Genomic DNA, 16,821 nt, shown 5'->3' on the forward strand with positions numbered 1-16,821 from the left:
TACAGTGTCATGTTTTCCTTAGTGTCAGTTAATAGTCGGTCCCCAGCCTGGCTGAGTGGTATAAGCATTTACTGTACTCTGAGATGAGAGGAACATGTTTCTGACTGTAGTGACTCTTCTTCTCTGGTGTTTATCTACAGATTGCCAGACAACAGCAGCAGCTTCTGCAGCAGCAGCACAAAATCAATATCCTCCAGCAGCAGATTCAGGTCAGTGGCTTGTTCATGTGTTCCCCTCACCCTTCAACTCTCTCACTGGCCTTTCCTTCCCCAGCCACACCCCACCACAGGCCACATGTCAAATCTCATGGGTTTCTATGGGTTTCTGTCTGACAGACATTACACTGGTACAGCTTAGCACTGGTACTTCACTGTCTTCCTTTATCTTTCTCTCTGTCTCCTTTCTTCTTTCTCTTTCGCTTCATTCTTCTGTCACTTCTGTCTTACAGTCGTCATTCACATTACATGATAATTGGCCATCGGTAATTGGGAGGGGTAAAGATGGAGGGGAATAATTATCACATCCTAATTAGCAAAGATGGAGAGAAGAGAAAGTAACGCCACCTAATGAAGCATGCTGCTGCTGGTAGAGAGAGAAGTGCCTGGAGGGTGGAGGTGGGGACATGAAAGAGGCTGGTAAATGCTGCCTTTGAAATGATACCATCCCAGTTGAGCGACGTGGCAGGCCTTTAGACAGCACCGGGGCTGCTGTTCACAGCATATTGTGAGTGAGGGGAAAAACGTTGTTCACATCAATGTGGTGGCTAAGGGAGATACTGTTTTTGGTGGAAGAAGAAGTTTGTTTTATACAGTATTCAGTTAAAGTCCTTTAAATGTTTGTTAATTTACTTGAACAAGAGTAAAATATTTATAAAGGTGCACTTAGAATAGCTCATTTTATGCTCAGATTGAAAATGAAGGTTTTATTGGAGTAATGTCAGTGTGTATGGTGGTGGTCATTGCCATGCATTTTCTCTCCAAAGTGGATTGTGTTCTTTTCTCCCCTAAGTAATTATGGAAAATGGAGAAAAACATGTAAATGGGGGTGGAGGGGCGAGAGTATTCACACGAGACACAGACCAAGAAAAATGGAACGAGGGCACCATAAATAAACATGGCATATTTGCTGAAAGAAAGAAAGAAAACAGCATGAGAGGTAGCAGGAGGAGAGGAGAGGAGAGGAGAGGAGAGGAGAGGAGAGGAGAGGAGAGGAGAGGAGAGGAGAGGAGAGGAGAGGAGAGGAGAGGAGAGGAGAGGAGAGGAGAGGAAAGAGAGTGCCAGTATGTGGGTTGTGTATGTGGGGAGTGTTGGGCATGTGTGTTGGTGAGGTGGTACAGTACAGTGTGGTCAGGTTATGGACCACCCATGCTGAGTGTTGGATACAGACAGGCTGGCTACTCTGGGTAGGGTGGTCGGTCAGTGGCTGGTTGTAGTCAAGGCCGTTGCCCCAGCCCAGCCGTCTGAGGAAGTCCAAGGCTTTACTGTAGGGTGGGTCTGGTGCCAGGAGCAGTCTTCTCCTATGACCCACCTATTACTTATCCTGCTACTACTACACACCCACTACAACACACACTCACTACAACACACACCCACTACCAACACACACTCACTACAACACACACTCACTACCAGCACACACCCACTACCAACACACACTCACTACCAACACACACTCACTACCAACACACACCCACTACAACACACACTCACTACCAACACACACTCACTACCAACACACACCCACTACCAACACACACTCACTACCAACACACACTCACTACCAACACACACTCACTACCAACACACACCCACTACAACACACACTCACTACCAACACACACCCACTACCAACACACACCCACTACCAACACACACCCACTACCAACACACACTCACTACCAACACACACTCACTACCAGCACACACTCACTACAACACACACTCACTACAACACACACCCACTACCAACACACACTCACTACCAACACACACCCACTACCAACACACACTCACTACCAACACACACTCACTACCAACACACACTCACTACCAACACACACCCACTACAACACACACTCACTACCAACACACACCCACTACCAACACACACCCACTACCAACACACACCCACTACCAACACACACTCACTACCAACACACACTCACTACCAGCACACACTCACTACAACACACACTCACTACAACACACACCCACTACCAACACACACTCACTACCAACACACACTCACTACCAACACACACCCACTACCAACACACACTCACTACCAACACACACCCACTACCAACACACACTCACTACCAACACACACTCACTACCAGCACACACCCACTACCAACACACACCCACTACCAACACACACCCACTACCAACACACACTCACTACCAGCACACACCCACTACCAACACACACCCACTACCAACACACACTCACTACCAACACACACTCACTACCAACACACACTCACTACCAGCACACACTCACAACCAGCACACACCCACTACCAGCACACACCCACTACCAGCACACACTCACTACCAACACACACTCACTACCAGCACACACTCACAACCAGCACACACCCACTACCGACAGACACTCACTACCAACACACACTCACTACCAACACACACTCACTACCAACACACACCCACTACCAACACACACTCACTACAACACACACCCACTACCAACACACACTCACTACCAACACACACTCACTACCAACACACACTCACAACCAGCACACACCCACTACCGACAGACACTCACTACCAACACACACTCACTACCAACACGCACTCACTACCAACACACACTCACTACCAACACGCACTCACTACCAACACACACTCACAACCAGCACACACCCACTACCGACAGACACTCACTACCAACACGCACTCACTACCAACACACACTCACTACCAACACGCACCCACTACCAACACACACTCACTACCAACACACACTCACTACCAGCACACACTCACTACCAACACACACCCACTACCAACACACACTCACTAGCAACACAGACTCACTACCAGCACACACTCACTACCAAGTCTCTCTGTCTCTGTCTCTGTCTATGTCTGTCTGTCTCTGTCTGTCTGTCTGTCTCTGTCTGTCTGTCTGTCTGTCTGTCTGTCTGTCTGTCTGTCTGTCTGTCTGTCTGTCTGTCTGTCTGTCTGTCTGTCTGTCTGTCTGTCTGTCTGTCTGTCTGTCTGTCTGTCTCTCTCTCTCTCTCTCTGTCTCTCTCTCTCTCTCTCTCTCTCTCTCTCTCTCTGTCTCTGTCTCTGTCTCTCTCTTTGTCTCTCTCTCTCTCTGTCTCTGTCTCTGTCTCTCTCTCTGTCTCTCTCTCTCTCTCTCTCTGTCTCTGTCTCTCTCTCTGTCTCTGTTCTCTGTTCTGAGGAGGATCATTAAAACATAATTCTCCTCTCAATTCACTATCACAAATGGCTTCATTATCAGTTCCATACTTTGAAGTAAACATGTTTTCCCTTGCTGAAAATCTGTCCCTCCTGTTGTAGGCGTACTTTGTAAGGGTCCCAGTTGAATGGTGGAGTGGGCTATAGATCCCCTCTTCACCCCCTTCCCTCTCCACTCCTCCAGGACTCTCCCTAGTCCACAGTCCCTGTGATGTGTGGAGGCATAGCAGCAAAGCAAACCCCTTGGATTTACACGGCATTAAGCACAAAAGCAGGATTTAGTATTGGGCCATAAACATCCCTCTTTCAAGTGCACTTCCCAAGAGAAAGGCCCCACTGTCAATGTCTGCTTCTGCTGGAGAGGCCAGAGAGCTGGCCTCTCTGGTGCTGCTGTCACTGTCCAGTGTGTTTGTGAGAAATGACTCCCCATCACTCCACCAAAGAGGATCTCACTCTGCTCGCTAGCACAGTACCCTCACTAGCATACACTCTAGAATAGAGCACCCTATGCCCTGGGACCAAGCCTCCTTAATAAGGACTCTTTACTCCTGGGCTCACTCACACATCACCACAACACATCATACTTTGACAGGTCCACACTCCACTCTTTCATGCTGTGGTTAAAGACTAATGTGCTACCTGGAAATTCCCCTTGATGAGCAGTTCAGGGACGAGGGTGTTATATCTCTTCTACCACACTTGGGGAGGTACTGAAAGTGTATGGATCTATTTCAAACAGATAGAGAGGCCTAGATGTAAAGATCTGTGTCTCCAGCCAAGGCAGCCTTCCCCAGACTCTGTCCCTGTGATCTGTCCTGATGAAACACCACTATATCTACAATTAAACAAAAGAGACACATATTTACACCATCTGCTGCACTCCCCTCAGTCTATCTGCTTGTTTACAACCCTCACCAGGCCCTTATCAAGCATAGATTACTCTCACAACAACTTCAAATCAGTTTGATCATGTTAGACATTTTGTTTATCCTACCGCAAGTCCTTTAATGCTTACTTCATTACATTTTCTCCCCTCGTGACCCAGTTTTACTCTGTCCTCTGTGGGGCTGGTCTGGCTGCTCGTAAAGATGGCCAACCAAAGGGATGAGGGGAGGGATGAGGCAGGCCGGGGCGAGGTAGCGAGGCACCTCGACGGCACTCTGTTTTCTGCTCTTAAAAATGCCCCCGTCCTCTTAATATACACCAGCTTTGAGTGAATTAGTACTCTAAACAAGCTTCCAGCCTGCATGTTGCAGACTTTTAGCAGTGGTAAAACAGCACTGGGGGATTGGGTTACCCTGCTGTTAGTATGGAGAACAGTGGACTTTACTAGAGATCCTCCTCCTCACCATCAAAGTGCTTGTAGTTTGGCTCCAGGGGGAAAGCGCTTCAGATTCTGGTGCTGTATTGATGATGTAACTGATCACATCAGTGGGGGCTGTAAACCGGACCGGAGGAGTCCAAATAAAACCACCAGGACCGTAACTGGACACCCTCCCTGGCATGCCATGCACTTTCAGGGGTTTTCTTTGAGGGGTAGGGAGGGGAGGGAGGGAGGGAGAGAGGGAGGGAGGGAGGAAAGGATGGAGTGAGGGAGTTAGGGAGGGGTGTGCAGAAACAGGCAGAGCGGTCTGGAACGAGGCACGGTCCAATGTAATCGAGTCTCCTTTTGAATGGCCTTCTCTCTCTTTTCATCTAGTTCTACTTAGAGGAGGGAGAGAGATTGAGTCTTTGTCCTTCGGGATTACAATGTCACTTGTTTTAAGATAGCAGATGTTTTGATTATGGCGTTAGGGGCTTATCAGAAGTTTAAAGCTCAAGGCTCTGTGTTTTTTTCCCAAACTCTCGTTTTTTATTCCTCTAGTCATCCCTTGTTGTTGTTAAACTAATTCCGCTCAGGGAGAGGATTACTGTTATGTGAATCAAGTATTAAACTTGATAAACACCATTAGGGAATCAACTAGAGTCTTGTGACAATTAAAAGCAAAATGTTGAAGTAATTCTGTTTCTTACTTAACAGAGTCATCAAAGCTGTGTGAATGCGGCCATGGAAAGCCAGTCAGTTAAGGAGACAGAAAGGCAGAAATAGACGCTAAGCAGAGCTCTGTTCTGCCTGTTTGTTTAGCCTCTGCATCAATCAGCCACATCGACCGGCACTCGATTGGACTGTTAGGGTCTGTCTCCTTGACAATCACACCCACTTTTTATTCCTCCCCAATAGCAACAAATCCGGTTTTATTTTAACGTCAGAGCCCAGGCTGTCTTTCATATGGCTTTCTGTAATTATATAGGAGTGAATGGCAGCACAGCCATATGTTAGCAGCATGGGTAGTAGTCTATGAAATGACTTAATAAAATGGTGGTGACTGCTGTTGTTGGCCAAACACATGTTTCTGTGAAGAGGATATTTTTATATAGAGATAATGGCCATGGATTGGAGGAATTTTTATTAGTTTCTCTAATGGCTGTATTTCATCCAACCCAGTGACAACTCCAGACTCTAGGTCAGTATATTGGGGGTAGTGATTGGAGGTCTGCTCCCTGCCCACAGGGGCCAACTGACTGGGAGATTGTGATGACAGGTGGGGGTCAGAGAGGTTTGGGGGGGGGCTGCCTTGCCGTGCTGTGATGGAGTGCAGCTCTCTGGCTACAGTAACAGTTAGCTGTCATTGCCCATGCCCCAGCCCTCCAGCCCCCAGGCCCCATCCCCACAAAGCTCCTCATCCCCAACAGCCCCGCGATCCTCCAGCCCCTCTGCCCTCAGAGCTCTCACACAGATCCAGGCCAGGTGGAAATTCCTGCTCTCTTACGAGGCTACTGAACTGCCGTGTATCTCCTGTGCATTGGGATGGCAACGGTCCATGCATTCCTGAAAGATGGTGCTGGTACGGTGTGAGACGAAGTGACACACACACACACACACACGCAAGATAATAAATATTCCCTGAAAGGCTGAAATGTATCTTCACACAGTGCAGGTTAAAGATTGGAGCTCCCAGATGAAATGGGGGGGATGCTTTTAATCAGAAAAATCCTGTTAGGTCAATTACAATGTGTCTGTCTGTCCTCACATTCACAATAACACAGTAACAATCCATACTTTATTACCTATGTTTATAATTATAACTCTGAGCTGGCATTGTTGCACCGTATGTTTAGCAGTGATAAAGATCCCACTGATATGGGTTTTCTATGGAGACCATTGTTGGTTCACTCTTTTAATCCAGCAGCCTTAAACGCTCTCGTCATTGGCCAGGTCTGGTTCTACTTATCTAGCTCAGAGCTGCTTTTCCTCCTCCTGCTCCTGTGAAGGACCTCCACGTGACTGTCTTCCGCTGTCAACCTCTACTCCTCCACCTCCCAACCCCCTCTCCCCCAATCTCCCAACCTCATCTCCCCCAATATCCCAAGCCCTCTCCCCCAATCTCCCAACTCCCTCTCCCCCAATCTCCTAATCCTCCAACCCCCTCTCCCCCAATACCCCAACCCCCTCTCCCCCAATATCCCAACCCCCTCTCCCCCAATATCCCAACCCCCTCTCCCCCAATATCCCAACCCCTCTCCCCAATCTCCCAACCCCCTCTCCCCAATCTCCCAACCCCTCTCCCCTAATCCTCCAACCCCCTCTCCCCAATCTCCCAACCCCTCTCCCCAATCTCCCAACCCCCTCTCCCCCATCTCCCAACCCCCTCTCCCCTAATCCTCCAACCCCCTCTCCCCCAATCTCCCAACCCCCTCTCCCCCAATCTCCCAACCCCCTCACCCCCAATCCTCCAACCCCTCTCCCCCAATCTCACAACCCCCTCTCCCCAATCTCCAAACCCCCTCTCCCCAATCTCCAAACCCCCTCTCCCCCAATCTCCCAACTCCCTCTCCTCCAATCTCCCAACCCCCTCTCCACCAATCCCCCAACCCCCTCTCCCCAATCTCCCAACCCCCTCTCCACCAAGCCCTCCAGCCGGCACAGGGTGGCTACATCCACACCCCTCACGTCCACACCCCTCTCAGGACTTATAACGTCCACTGATCCACTCATTTTGAGTCACTCTACTCTTTATTCATCTCTATTTATCCCTCTGGCTGGGAATGATGCTTGTGATTGTAGATTCACTTTATATAGAGAATTATTGTTCTTAGATCTGTGTTCTATTTGGAGCTTTTTTGGACTTAAGGCTATTGAAATATTACATTTATTTATGTTACTACAAAAATACACAAAGTTACAAAAAAATCTCTAATGTAATACAGACATAATTATTTCCTCCCCATAATATTTTGCCACCCATAGCATCTACCAAGAGCACAGAGTGTGCTGGTACTTGTTGTTTGGCTTTAAAGAAGTTCCATTGCCTTAGTTAAAAGAGAAAAGACCAGTGCCTTGTTGTCAGCCCTCACTTCAAAGTGGAAAAGGTTTCCTCACATGTGGTTTTAAATGGTGTGGAGGAACAGCAGGGGACATCTAAGGGTTAAATGATAATAGCTGCAGACAGTTCCCAGATTAAAGATACTATTTAATTACACAAGGGCTAGCTAACCACCTCCACATCCTAGCCTGCCAGGCAGACACACTCCTATAAAGCACAGCAACACCACAACACAACAACTCACACATACTGTAGAACTTGTGTTCATGTGTGTGGGTGCCTTTATATGTTTATATGTCCATGCTTGAATTTGTGTGTGTATGTTTGTGTATCCTATGGGTTTGTGTGTTTATCAATGTGTTATAGGTGAGTGTTAACATAGAGAAGGTGTAGAGAGAGCCTGAGGAGAAGCTCTACTCTCAGGGGCCTGGCTGGCTGGCTGGCTGGCTGGCTGGCTGGCTGGCTGGCTGGCTGGCTGGCTGGCTGGCTGGCAGACAGACAGACAGACAGACAGACAGACAGACAGACAGACAGACAGACAGACAGACAGACAGACAGACAGACAGACAGACAGACAGACAGACATATGGCCCTGCTCAAGAGCTAGTGAGGGCCTGATTCCTCTCATATGTGCAGCACAGTATCCCCAGGGCCGTAGAGCCGGCCTCCCTCCCTCTGCTGTGGTCATTTAACAGCAGTAGAGCTTGAAGAAGCATGACAGGCCCAGGGGTCCAGGGCCCAGGGGCTAGCCAGGCCAGGGCCCCAATAGAGGGTTAATCAGTAGCAGCTTCCTTTCTCACTTGATATATATTTTGAAGGTATGACTAGGGAACTTTCAATAAATTCCCTGGATGACACAAAAGCTTCCTTTACACAACCAAACCTTTTTTTGACAGTATATGCTTTTAAAGGCTCAAACTGCCATACAGTTGAAGTTACGCACGTGTGTCTGTCTCAAGGTAGAATTCATTCCATTACATGCAAATACTCATTGAGCTGTAATTTCATATTTTTTTTCTTCTTCACCATTATCATTGATGAACAGACTATGCCACAAATTCCTGAATACATCATTTGCTTTTATTAACCTACCAGTCTTTCGCTGTCTCTCTGAGTCTGTTTTTGAAATCCAACATAAACACATTAGAAAGAATAGCAGCCTGTTTAGAGATGTTCAGGATGCAGCTCCATGTCCCAGTGTTGAAAAGCGCTGATAGAATTCACAGGGGAAACTCTCTAAAAGCGGGTCCTGTCTGCCCAGGCAATAGGGACCTCCTAATTAAACACAGAGCCCTTTGTGTCACACACACATTGGTTTTTGAATGAAGGCAACAATCCCTCTCCCCTCTATATGGGCACAGAGAGAGGCCTCTGTCTGTCTGTCTGTCTGTCTGTCTGTCTGTCTGTCTGTCTGTCTGTCTGTCTGGTCTGGTCTGGTCTGGTCTGTCTGTCTGTCTGTCTGTCTGTCTGTCTGTAAGGTGCTACTGCTGCTATGCTAGTCATTGTGCAGGTGAGCCGCTCCAGTCCTACTGCAGCACTGTGCGGCTCTCCTATTTGTGTGTCTCTGAGTCACACACACATTCCTTGAGCATGACTCGTAGCATTTTAACCTATAGTGGAACATACAGGAGATTATCAGGGCAAATGCACAAGTGGGAGTCATTGACTACAGTTTGTAGATATCCACCCCCAGCCCAAGTGGTCCATTTCTGCCCGGTGCCATAGTCACTCTGGCTCCTGCTCGGGTTTCATTATTTACAGTCATTGTAATAAGGTTCCTTGCCTATCTAAAGATCACGTGACACAAGCCAATACAGTAATTCCCCCAATTTACTGGCTCACTGTATTTTTATTGATGTTTTATTTGACCTTTATTTAACTAGGCAAGTCAGTTAAGAACAATTCTTATTTACCATGACGACCTAGCCCCGGCCATACCCTCCCCCAACCCGGACGACGCTGGGCCAATTGTGCGCCGCCATATGGGACTCGCGATCACAGCCAGTTGTGATACAGTCCGGGATCGAACCAGGGTCTGTAATGATACCTCTTGCACTGAGAGGCAGTGTCTTAGACCGCTGCACCACTCGGGAGCCTGTACTGTACTGTAGTCTACACACAATACGCTTTGCCCTTGTAATCCAATGAACGGTAATTGCACCCAACATTTTATTTGGTTAACATTTTAGCGAGAACAAAGCACACTGCTACCATATAATGGGGAATCATTTCAAATGAACTTTAGATAAACACAAGGGTGGCTGCTAATTGAACAACGATAATGGCTCCTAATTTATGCCTCTCAGATGTTTCTGTTGTTTTCCAGGGATGCAAATGATCTTCTAAGAGACTCTTATTAATGCATTGGCAAAACACACCAAAATAGACATTGTTAAAGGGAATGTGTAAGTTCCCCAATTAGCACAGCCAGATCAACTACTAGCATTATAGCAAGAGAATAATAGAGCAGGGAGTGATAGTGTGTTTCCATGCGGTGTTAGCTAGGCTGGCAGTAGTAGGATTATTCTGGGGCCCTAACGGTCTCATCATATCAGCTTGGCTTGAGCCCAGGGAGGGAGATAACTCTATAGATCCAGCCCTACATAACATGCTCGCCCACCAGTTAAAGGAGACTGTTAGCTGATGAAGATGTGCACATGCAAGACTAGAGATAAAAGAAAGCATTGACCCAACTCATTAGCCCCTGTGATTTAATATATTGACACTTGAATGCAAATAATTCCATTTAGCGGCCTGTGTTGGGCGGGGGGAGGGATCAATTTAATTAGTTATGAAATGTGACTTCTTGTCAGGAAGCAGAAGAAACGCTGACGTTAAATAAACTCGTGTGCAATTTGAACAATAAAGCTATCGCTCCCCTGTTAAAACTTAATGACGCACAAAAAGGGCTTAATAGATACAACCTCAGCAATGGCTGTGATGGTTTGGAAATTAAGCTAAGTGGACGAACAGCTAGACCAGTAATGTCGCTGGCCTGTTAAAACAAATTCAGACATTATGAATACAAACAGTGCAGGCTATCTGGGACGATTCGGGCTGTAGGTTTTGTCGACGTACATCTGCCTTGCCGCTGAAAGACTCTTCCGGCTTCCTTTTCTTCGTTAGGTCAGGGTTAAGGTACACACAGAGAGCGGGGATATTGAATGGCCTTATTATTGCATTAGGCACCATTTCCTCTGACACTGGGCCCTAGCTTATGAATGGCAAACTGGAGAGAGTGTAAACGTTGAAAGATACACATCCCCAGTACTTACACGATGTGATGGGTTCATAGAGGCTGCCTGCCTGGCACACAAAGGCACATTTGTGTGGGGAACATATGCCAGGAACGCACATGTCTTCGTTGGTGATGTAAGCATGTACATAAACACGCCTCCATTATTAATGTTAATGACACAAAATCTCCTAGCGGTCTAGTAGTTATCAGCAGGGCAGCGCAGCGTCTTTGTGTTCCCACACCTCGCCCGTTTAGGCTGCGTTAATGAACTGCCTGAATCTTGACAAGGGCTGTCACATGAACGGTTGTAATGTGTAAAGTCACACCTGAGTGTCTGCCTTAAATTAGTCACCTGAGGGGATTCCGAACAAGCGCTGGGATTTAGTAATTTATGCCAGGACCCAGCAGCCACTCTTAGTAGCTCAATGCTAGTGATAACAGTAATCAACACAAGAGAGCAGATCACTGGAGCTGTAGTGCATCTCACCAGGCATTAGGGAACCTAGTGAGCTCTGTGATAAGACAGTACTGCTAAATAAACTTCACAACCCTAACAGGAGCACTTTACAGATCATTATTGATAGTGAAACGAGGCCAACCGTAGCTATGATACATAAAGCCGTACTCTATGACCTCTGAATATCATTATAAAGCACCTGTTTACAACTCTATTGCTCCCCATAATCCTTTCCTGGATGAAGGTGGCCAGTCGCCTTATACTTGGCCCTCATTGTACCCCGTGCTCCAAAGGAAAATATCAGTTGACGGAGAACACATCCTCCAGTGTGAAGTTGACTTAGTTTCCTCTCCCTCTCCGCTCGGCCAGTGTTTTCCCTGCTAATGTTGAGCAAACTGTTTTGTCTTTGCGTTGGCTCTGCGCAGCCCTCGGCCTCCACAGTGGGCACACTCACAGGGAGAGGGCTGCATTAATAGGATCTAGTGTGTGCGGCCAGCCGGCAGGGAGAAAGGGGGCCCGTGTTTTCTTAGGGCCGGGGTGGCAAAGCAAAGCATTCAGCCCATGGCAGCAAAAAAATACCCTTTTTGTTTTTGGGTGGAGGAGAGTCCAAGCATTCCCTATGGAACACAATGAATGGCCCGTTCTGTCCTGCACTGTTATTCAGACACAGAATTGTTTTGTTTTTTTAGGTATTTTTTTCTCCAGAATTATTCTTGCCCGTCACTCGTGTGCACATGACATTTGAGCGCGTTTTAAAGTCTCAGCACACTCATATGCCTGTAATAAAGTGGTCCCTCGTAACAATCGTGCTTTCTGCCGGACAACAGAGCCCCCTCTGTTGTTTTCCCAAGCCCCCGCAGCTGGGAGGCAATTGTGAAGACAGGCTCAGTCTATGTGCAGAGCGGAGGGAGCAGAGGAGAGGACAGGAAGTAGGGGAAGTCCTCCCCTGCTACTCCAGCCCCCTCTTGACCAGCCTCCAGCCCAGAGGCCAGCCAGCCGCCGTGTGGACAATGCCATTATTAGATTAGGGGTGGTCCAACGCCAGCCAGCCAGCTCTCTGTCCCACCACCAGACACACTGCAGTCTCTTATTAACGCACTCCAGACTCCCGCTCAGTCTCCCACCCAGTCTCCACAATGGTGAGCTTGTTAGAATTGTTTTGTGTTCTTTTATCTTCACAGAAACAGTAGATGTTTAAATAAACCCGAAATTACATGAGAAAATGTCAGAAAAATTACTGTACATCAGAAGTATATTTTTACAAGGGATGATTTACACATGAAAAGTATCAGAAGAGAAATAATTCAATATAAAATGCTATGTGGAGAGCATGTGTTTTCCTGCCCCCAGAGATTGGCCTCTCCTAACAGTATGTTGAGGGATTGGAGGATTTCACAGGCATATGCCAATAGTTTTTCACATTTTCTCCTACGCTTCACATGTTCATACCCTTCTATTCCTCACATCCCCCCAGCCTGTTCACCATGGTTATGGTGGGCTATCTGACTAGGCCGTGTCCGACCCCTTTTACAACTCCACCCGCCCCCCTGCAATGAGAGTCAGAGGCATTCTGCTTATTCCCAATCCCATAGAGGCGGGATGTATACGCAGGATAATGATGCCAGGCCCAGACTCACTTGTGGGTTTGTTTATGTCTGTTTGCATCTTTCCTGTCATTACCCATGCTGTTTGAGGGAGTCCCCACCAGACCATGCCAGAATATGATTTTTTCCCTTCTATTTCATTGTGTGCCTAACAAAAAATATCCACACAGATCTCATGTTTTCTGGAAATGTAACATTGTAGAGGTTGTAGTAATGTAAGAATGGGGTCCTGGAATAGTAGGACATTTATTTGGGAGAGGGGATAGTGTGGGTGTGTATGTGTGTGTGTGTACGTGTGTGTGTGCGCGCCTCTGTGTGCGAGAGAGAGAGTATCATGAAAGCAGCTTTTGTACCCTACATAACATTTCAACCCCAATATCTTTGATATTTTATATTCAATACAAATCAAATTATTTTAAATATTTACAAACTTAAATTTCATTGAAGGTATTTGAGACTCAAGAATTTGCATTAAGTACACAATTTCTGTTGAATCTATTCTCAGGGGAGTAGCTTAATTCTTCTGCTTTGTACTTAACATGTTAATGCTTTAACCAATTTACTGAACATCAGTAACATTCACCAACATACTGGTATGTTGCATCATATTATATTCTTATCTTCAGCATTATGATTGGAAAGTCTCATATGACTTTTTCTATCATAACCTGAACATCACACTTCTAAATGTCCTATAATTGTTTAGGTATAACCTTTAGTGTACTGACATACTGTATGAATGGTTTCCAGTGTGGCAGTGTGGCATACAGTACAGTAGAGTACAGCAGCCTCCAGTCAGTGCAGAGTTCTTGAGCCAGCCTGGAACCAGGGGAAGTCAGGGGGAGGGAGGGGGCTGGGCTGGAGGGAGGGGGCTGGGCTGGAGGGTGCTGTCTGCCCTGCTTTTTAACAGCAGCAGACTTAATATAGACATATTGGAATGGCTCCATTCCAAGAGAGCTTGTTTTACTGTGTAAGGAATTAGTGGAACAAGAAGTCATCTATTGGTTATTCCCCAGACGGCCTGACCTCACCCCAGTGTCGGATTCCTCTGCACCTTACCCTGCTCTCTGCTGCAGATAGACTGGAGGGAGAGGGGACACTACCCCCCTCCCCTACCCCCCTCCCCTACCCTCCAGACAGTCCCTGTTGTCAAAGAACAGCGTCGTAGCGTACACATATTATTAGTCAGGCTCTTGCTCAGACGCCTCTCCAGCAGAATAGAGAATGACGTGTGTCCTTTGGCAGACGATGTTAATCTTTTACCTGCTGGCTAAATGTGAGGTCTAAGGGTCCGAGGGAGGGGGTAGACGGGTCACAGTCATGTCCAGGACAAGGACCTTTTGTTGCTGACCTGTACCTCTGTAGTAGATTTGGATCACATTTCAGAGGGAACAATGTTCTCTAGTCTAGTTTTGGGGAGGGAGGTGGAGACCTGGCCTTAATACCAGCTAGCCACAAGGCTGAGGGATCAAAGTCTGGCTCAGCGCTATCGATCCACTGGCCTGATTACCATCACACACCAAACAGCCACCAAACAGAGCACAATGTCTGGGACTCTGATAACACAACTACACTGGACTGTGTGTGTGGGTGGGTGTGTGTGCGTGTGTGCGCACCCTTTTGTGCTTTCACATTGTGTCTTTGTGAGTGTGCATGTGCCTGTGTTTGTGTACATGTGTGTGTGCCCGTGCCTCTGTGCGTGTCAGAGCCTGTGTTGGATTAGTGCGTAAAGCTGTAGTGTGTTCACACTGGAGGAGTGCGGTTAACTGATAAATGACCTGTGATGTGGGAGTAATGTGTGCTTAGGGATCTCTGGGATTGTTTTATGAATTGACCTCTCTAGAACAAAGTAATGCACAGACTCTAGAGCACATGAGTGGTTCCATTCAGTGATTTTCCTCCTGGTTGGGCTCCAGAAAGCACTCGCCCAGCCCTCTCTCTCTCCGCAGCAGCAGCAGCAGCAGCAGCACAGAAGCAGGCCGGGTGTTGAGTTCACATGGCCGTCTGGTGTCAGTTACAGTGCTTTCTGTGGGGATGAAGCCAGGGCTGCCAGCTTCCTGTAGATCGCTTTACCTTCAAATGGAGCTCCTAAGGTGCATTCCACTCGCAGGCGTTTGGTGTGTGACTCAGTGGAGAGTAGGGGGGGACGCCGTGTGAATAAAGATGAAACCTCACATACAGGTCTGATATTCCTCCAAACACATCTGGGTAGCACATCGGTGGGTGTCAGTCAGCTACCAGTTAGACATTTCACCTGAGACTCCCACTGTGCTTCTCAGCAGCTCCAAACTTTTAAAACACAGTGAGACAAAAAAACACTTTTTTTCTTTCCTTTTCTGTCTTCTATCTCATCTTGTCAACATTGAGGGAATTTGGACATGTTAAAACAACTCCCCTCCTCCTTTAATAAGGGGAAGAGGACAGCATCCCAGTGACGCTTGGTGAGGATCAGACTGTGCTAGTGTTTGGGGGTGCGGGGGGGCCTGCTGGGCTGGGTCGGTAGTGCTGCAGGGTGTCTCCTGGGCCCTGTTTAAAGACGGCTACAGACAGTGAGGAGCATAGGTGCTGACAGGGGCCCTATTGAGCACAGTAATGGCTTGTACATCTCCATTTGCACCTGTATGTGTTTGTTTGCGTGTGTGTGTGTGTGTGTGTGTGTGTGTGTGTGTGTGTGTGTGTGTGTGTGTGTGTGTGTGTGTGTGTGTGTGTGTGTGTGTGTTTTTTTTGTCAGTGTGTGTGTGTGTGTGTGTGTGTGTGTGTGTGTGTGTGTTTTTTGTCAGTGTGTGTGTGTGTGTGTGTGTGTGTGTGTGTGTGTGTGTGTGTGTGTGTGTGTGTGTGTGTGTGTGTGTGTGTGTGTGTGTGTGTGTGTGTGTCTGTGTCTGTGTCTCTGTGTGTGTGTGTGTGTGTGTGTGTGTGTGTGTGTGTGTGTGTGTGTGTGTTTGTGTGTGTGTTTGTCAGTGTGTGTTTGTCAGTGTGTGTGTTTGTCAGTGTGTGTGTGTGATAGGAGAGAAGAGCAGTGCTGAGCATGTCTGCCCTGTCTCTTACTCTGAGTGCGTGTAATGGTAATCTGACCATGGTCAATCCCAGGCCTTTGGCTGGCTCTGCTCTCTGCACTGGCTGACCCCAGGATTAGCTGCTGCTGTAAACCATTACAACACTGTAGTGCTGATGTCAACGCTTCCACTAATGACATTGATTCAGTTAGAATGAATCTCACTGTATACTCAAGCTGGTTTTACACACTTTATTTTCAGTCAGTCTTTATTATATTCACAGATATTTTTGAGTTCTTTTTTTATTTTATTTATTTTAAATCCTGTTCACAGTGTTAAATCTAATTAAAACTGAGAGTTAGTGCCATTTCTCATTATGCCAGCACATCATTGAGAGCGAAACAGATTGCACTCTGGACTGGTACAGACTTCATCAGGTCATCTGAATTGATGATACATGTTGCAAGGCGGTTGAGAGGCCTCTCTCACCCCTGGAAACCTCTGTTGGTGCGTGTGCTGGCAGAGGGAGCAGCCCCAGCCAACTATCTGTCTGACTGATCACTACAGATGCTCTTCCTCAAGTATTCAGAGTCCGATCCTCAGTGCAGAGTCTTCTGGGACTAACAATAGCACCTGTTCCTCATAAGATAGCCCATTCATGTATCTTTAATGAAGCTTTGGGGCAGATGGCGTGAAATGGTATTATCCAGTGCTTA

At 47.2% G+C, this 16,821-nt stretch overlaps 1 protein-coding gene across 24 annotated transcripts in view; it reads left to right on the top strand.

Moving 5' to 3' along the window:
* Positions 1-16,821, top strand: part of LOC106587493 (transcription factor SOX-6) — a 203,970-nt gene that overhangs the window by 125,504 nt on the left and 61,645 nt on the right. For all 24 annotated transcript variants that reach the window (XM_045708401.1, XM_045708398.1, XM_045708408.1 and 21 more), the window contains one exon: positions 141-209. In XM_045708401.1, the coding sequence (XP_045564357.1) occupies positions 141-209 (69 nt within the window). The remainder of the gene's footprint in view (positions 1-140; positions 210-16,821) is intronic.

Source organism: Salmo salar, chromosome ssa26 (assembly GCF_905237065.1).
Source record: "Salmo salar chromosome ssa26, Ssal_v3.1, whole genome shotgun sequence".
Lineage (NCBI taxonomy): Eukaryota > Metazoa > Chordata > Actinopteri > Salmoniformes > Salmonidae > Salmo > Salmo salar.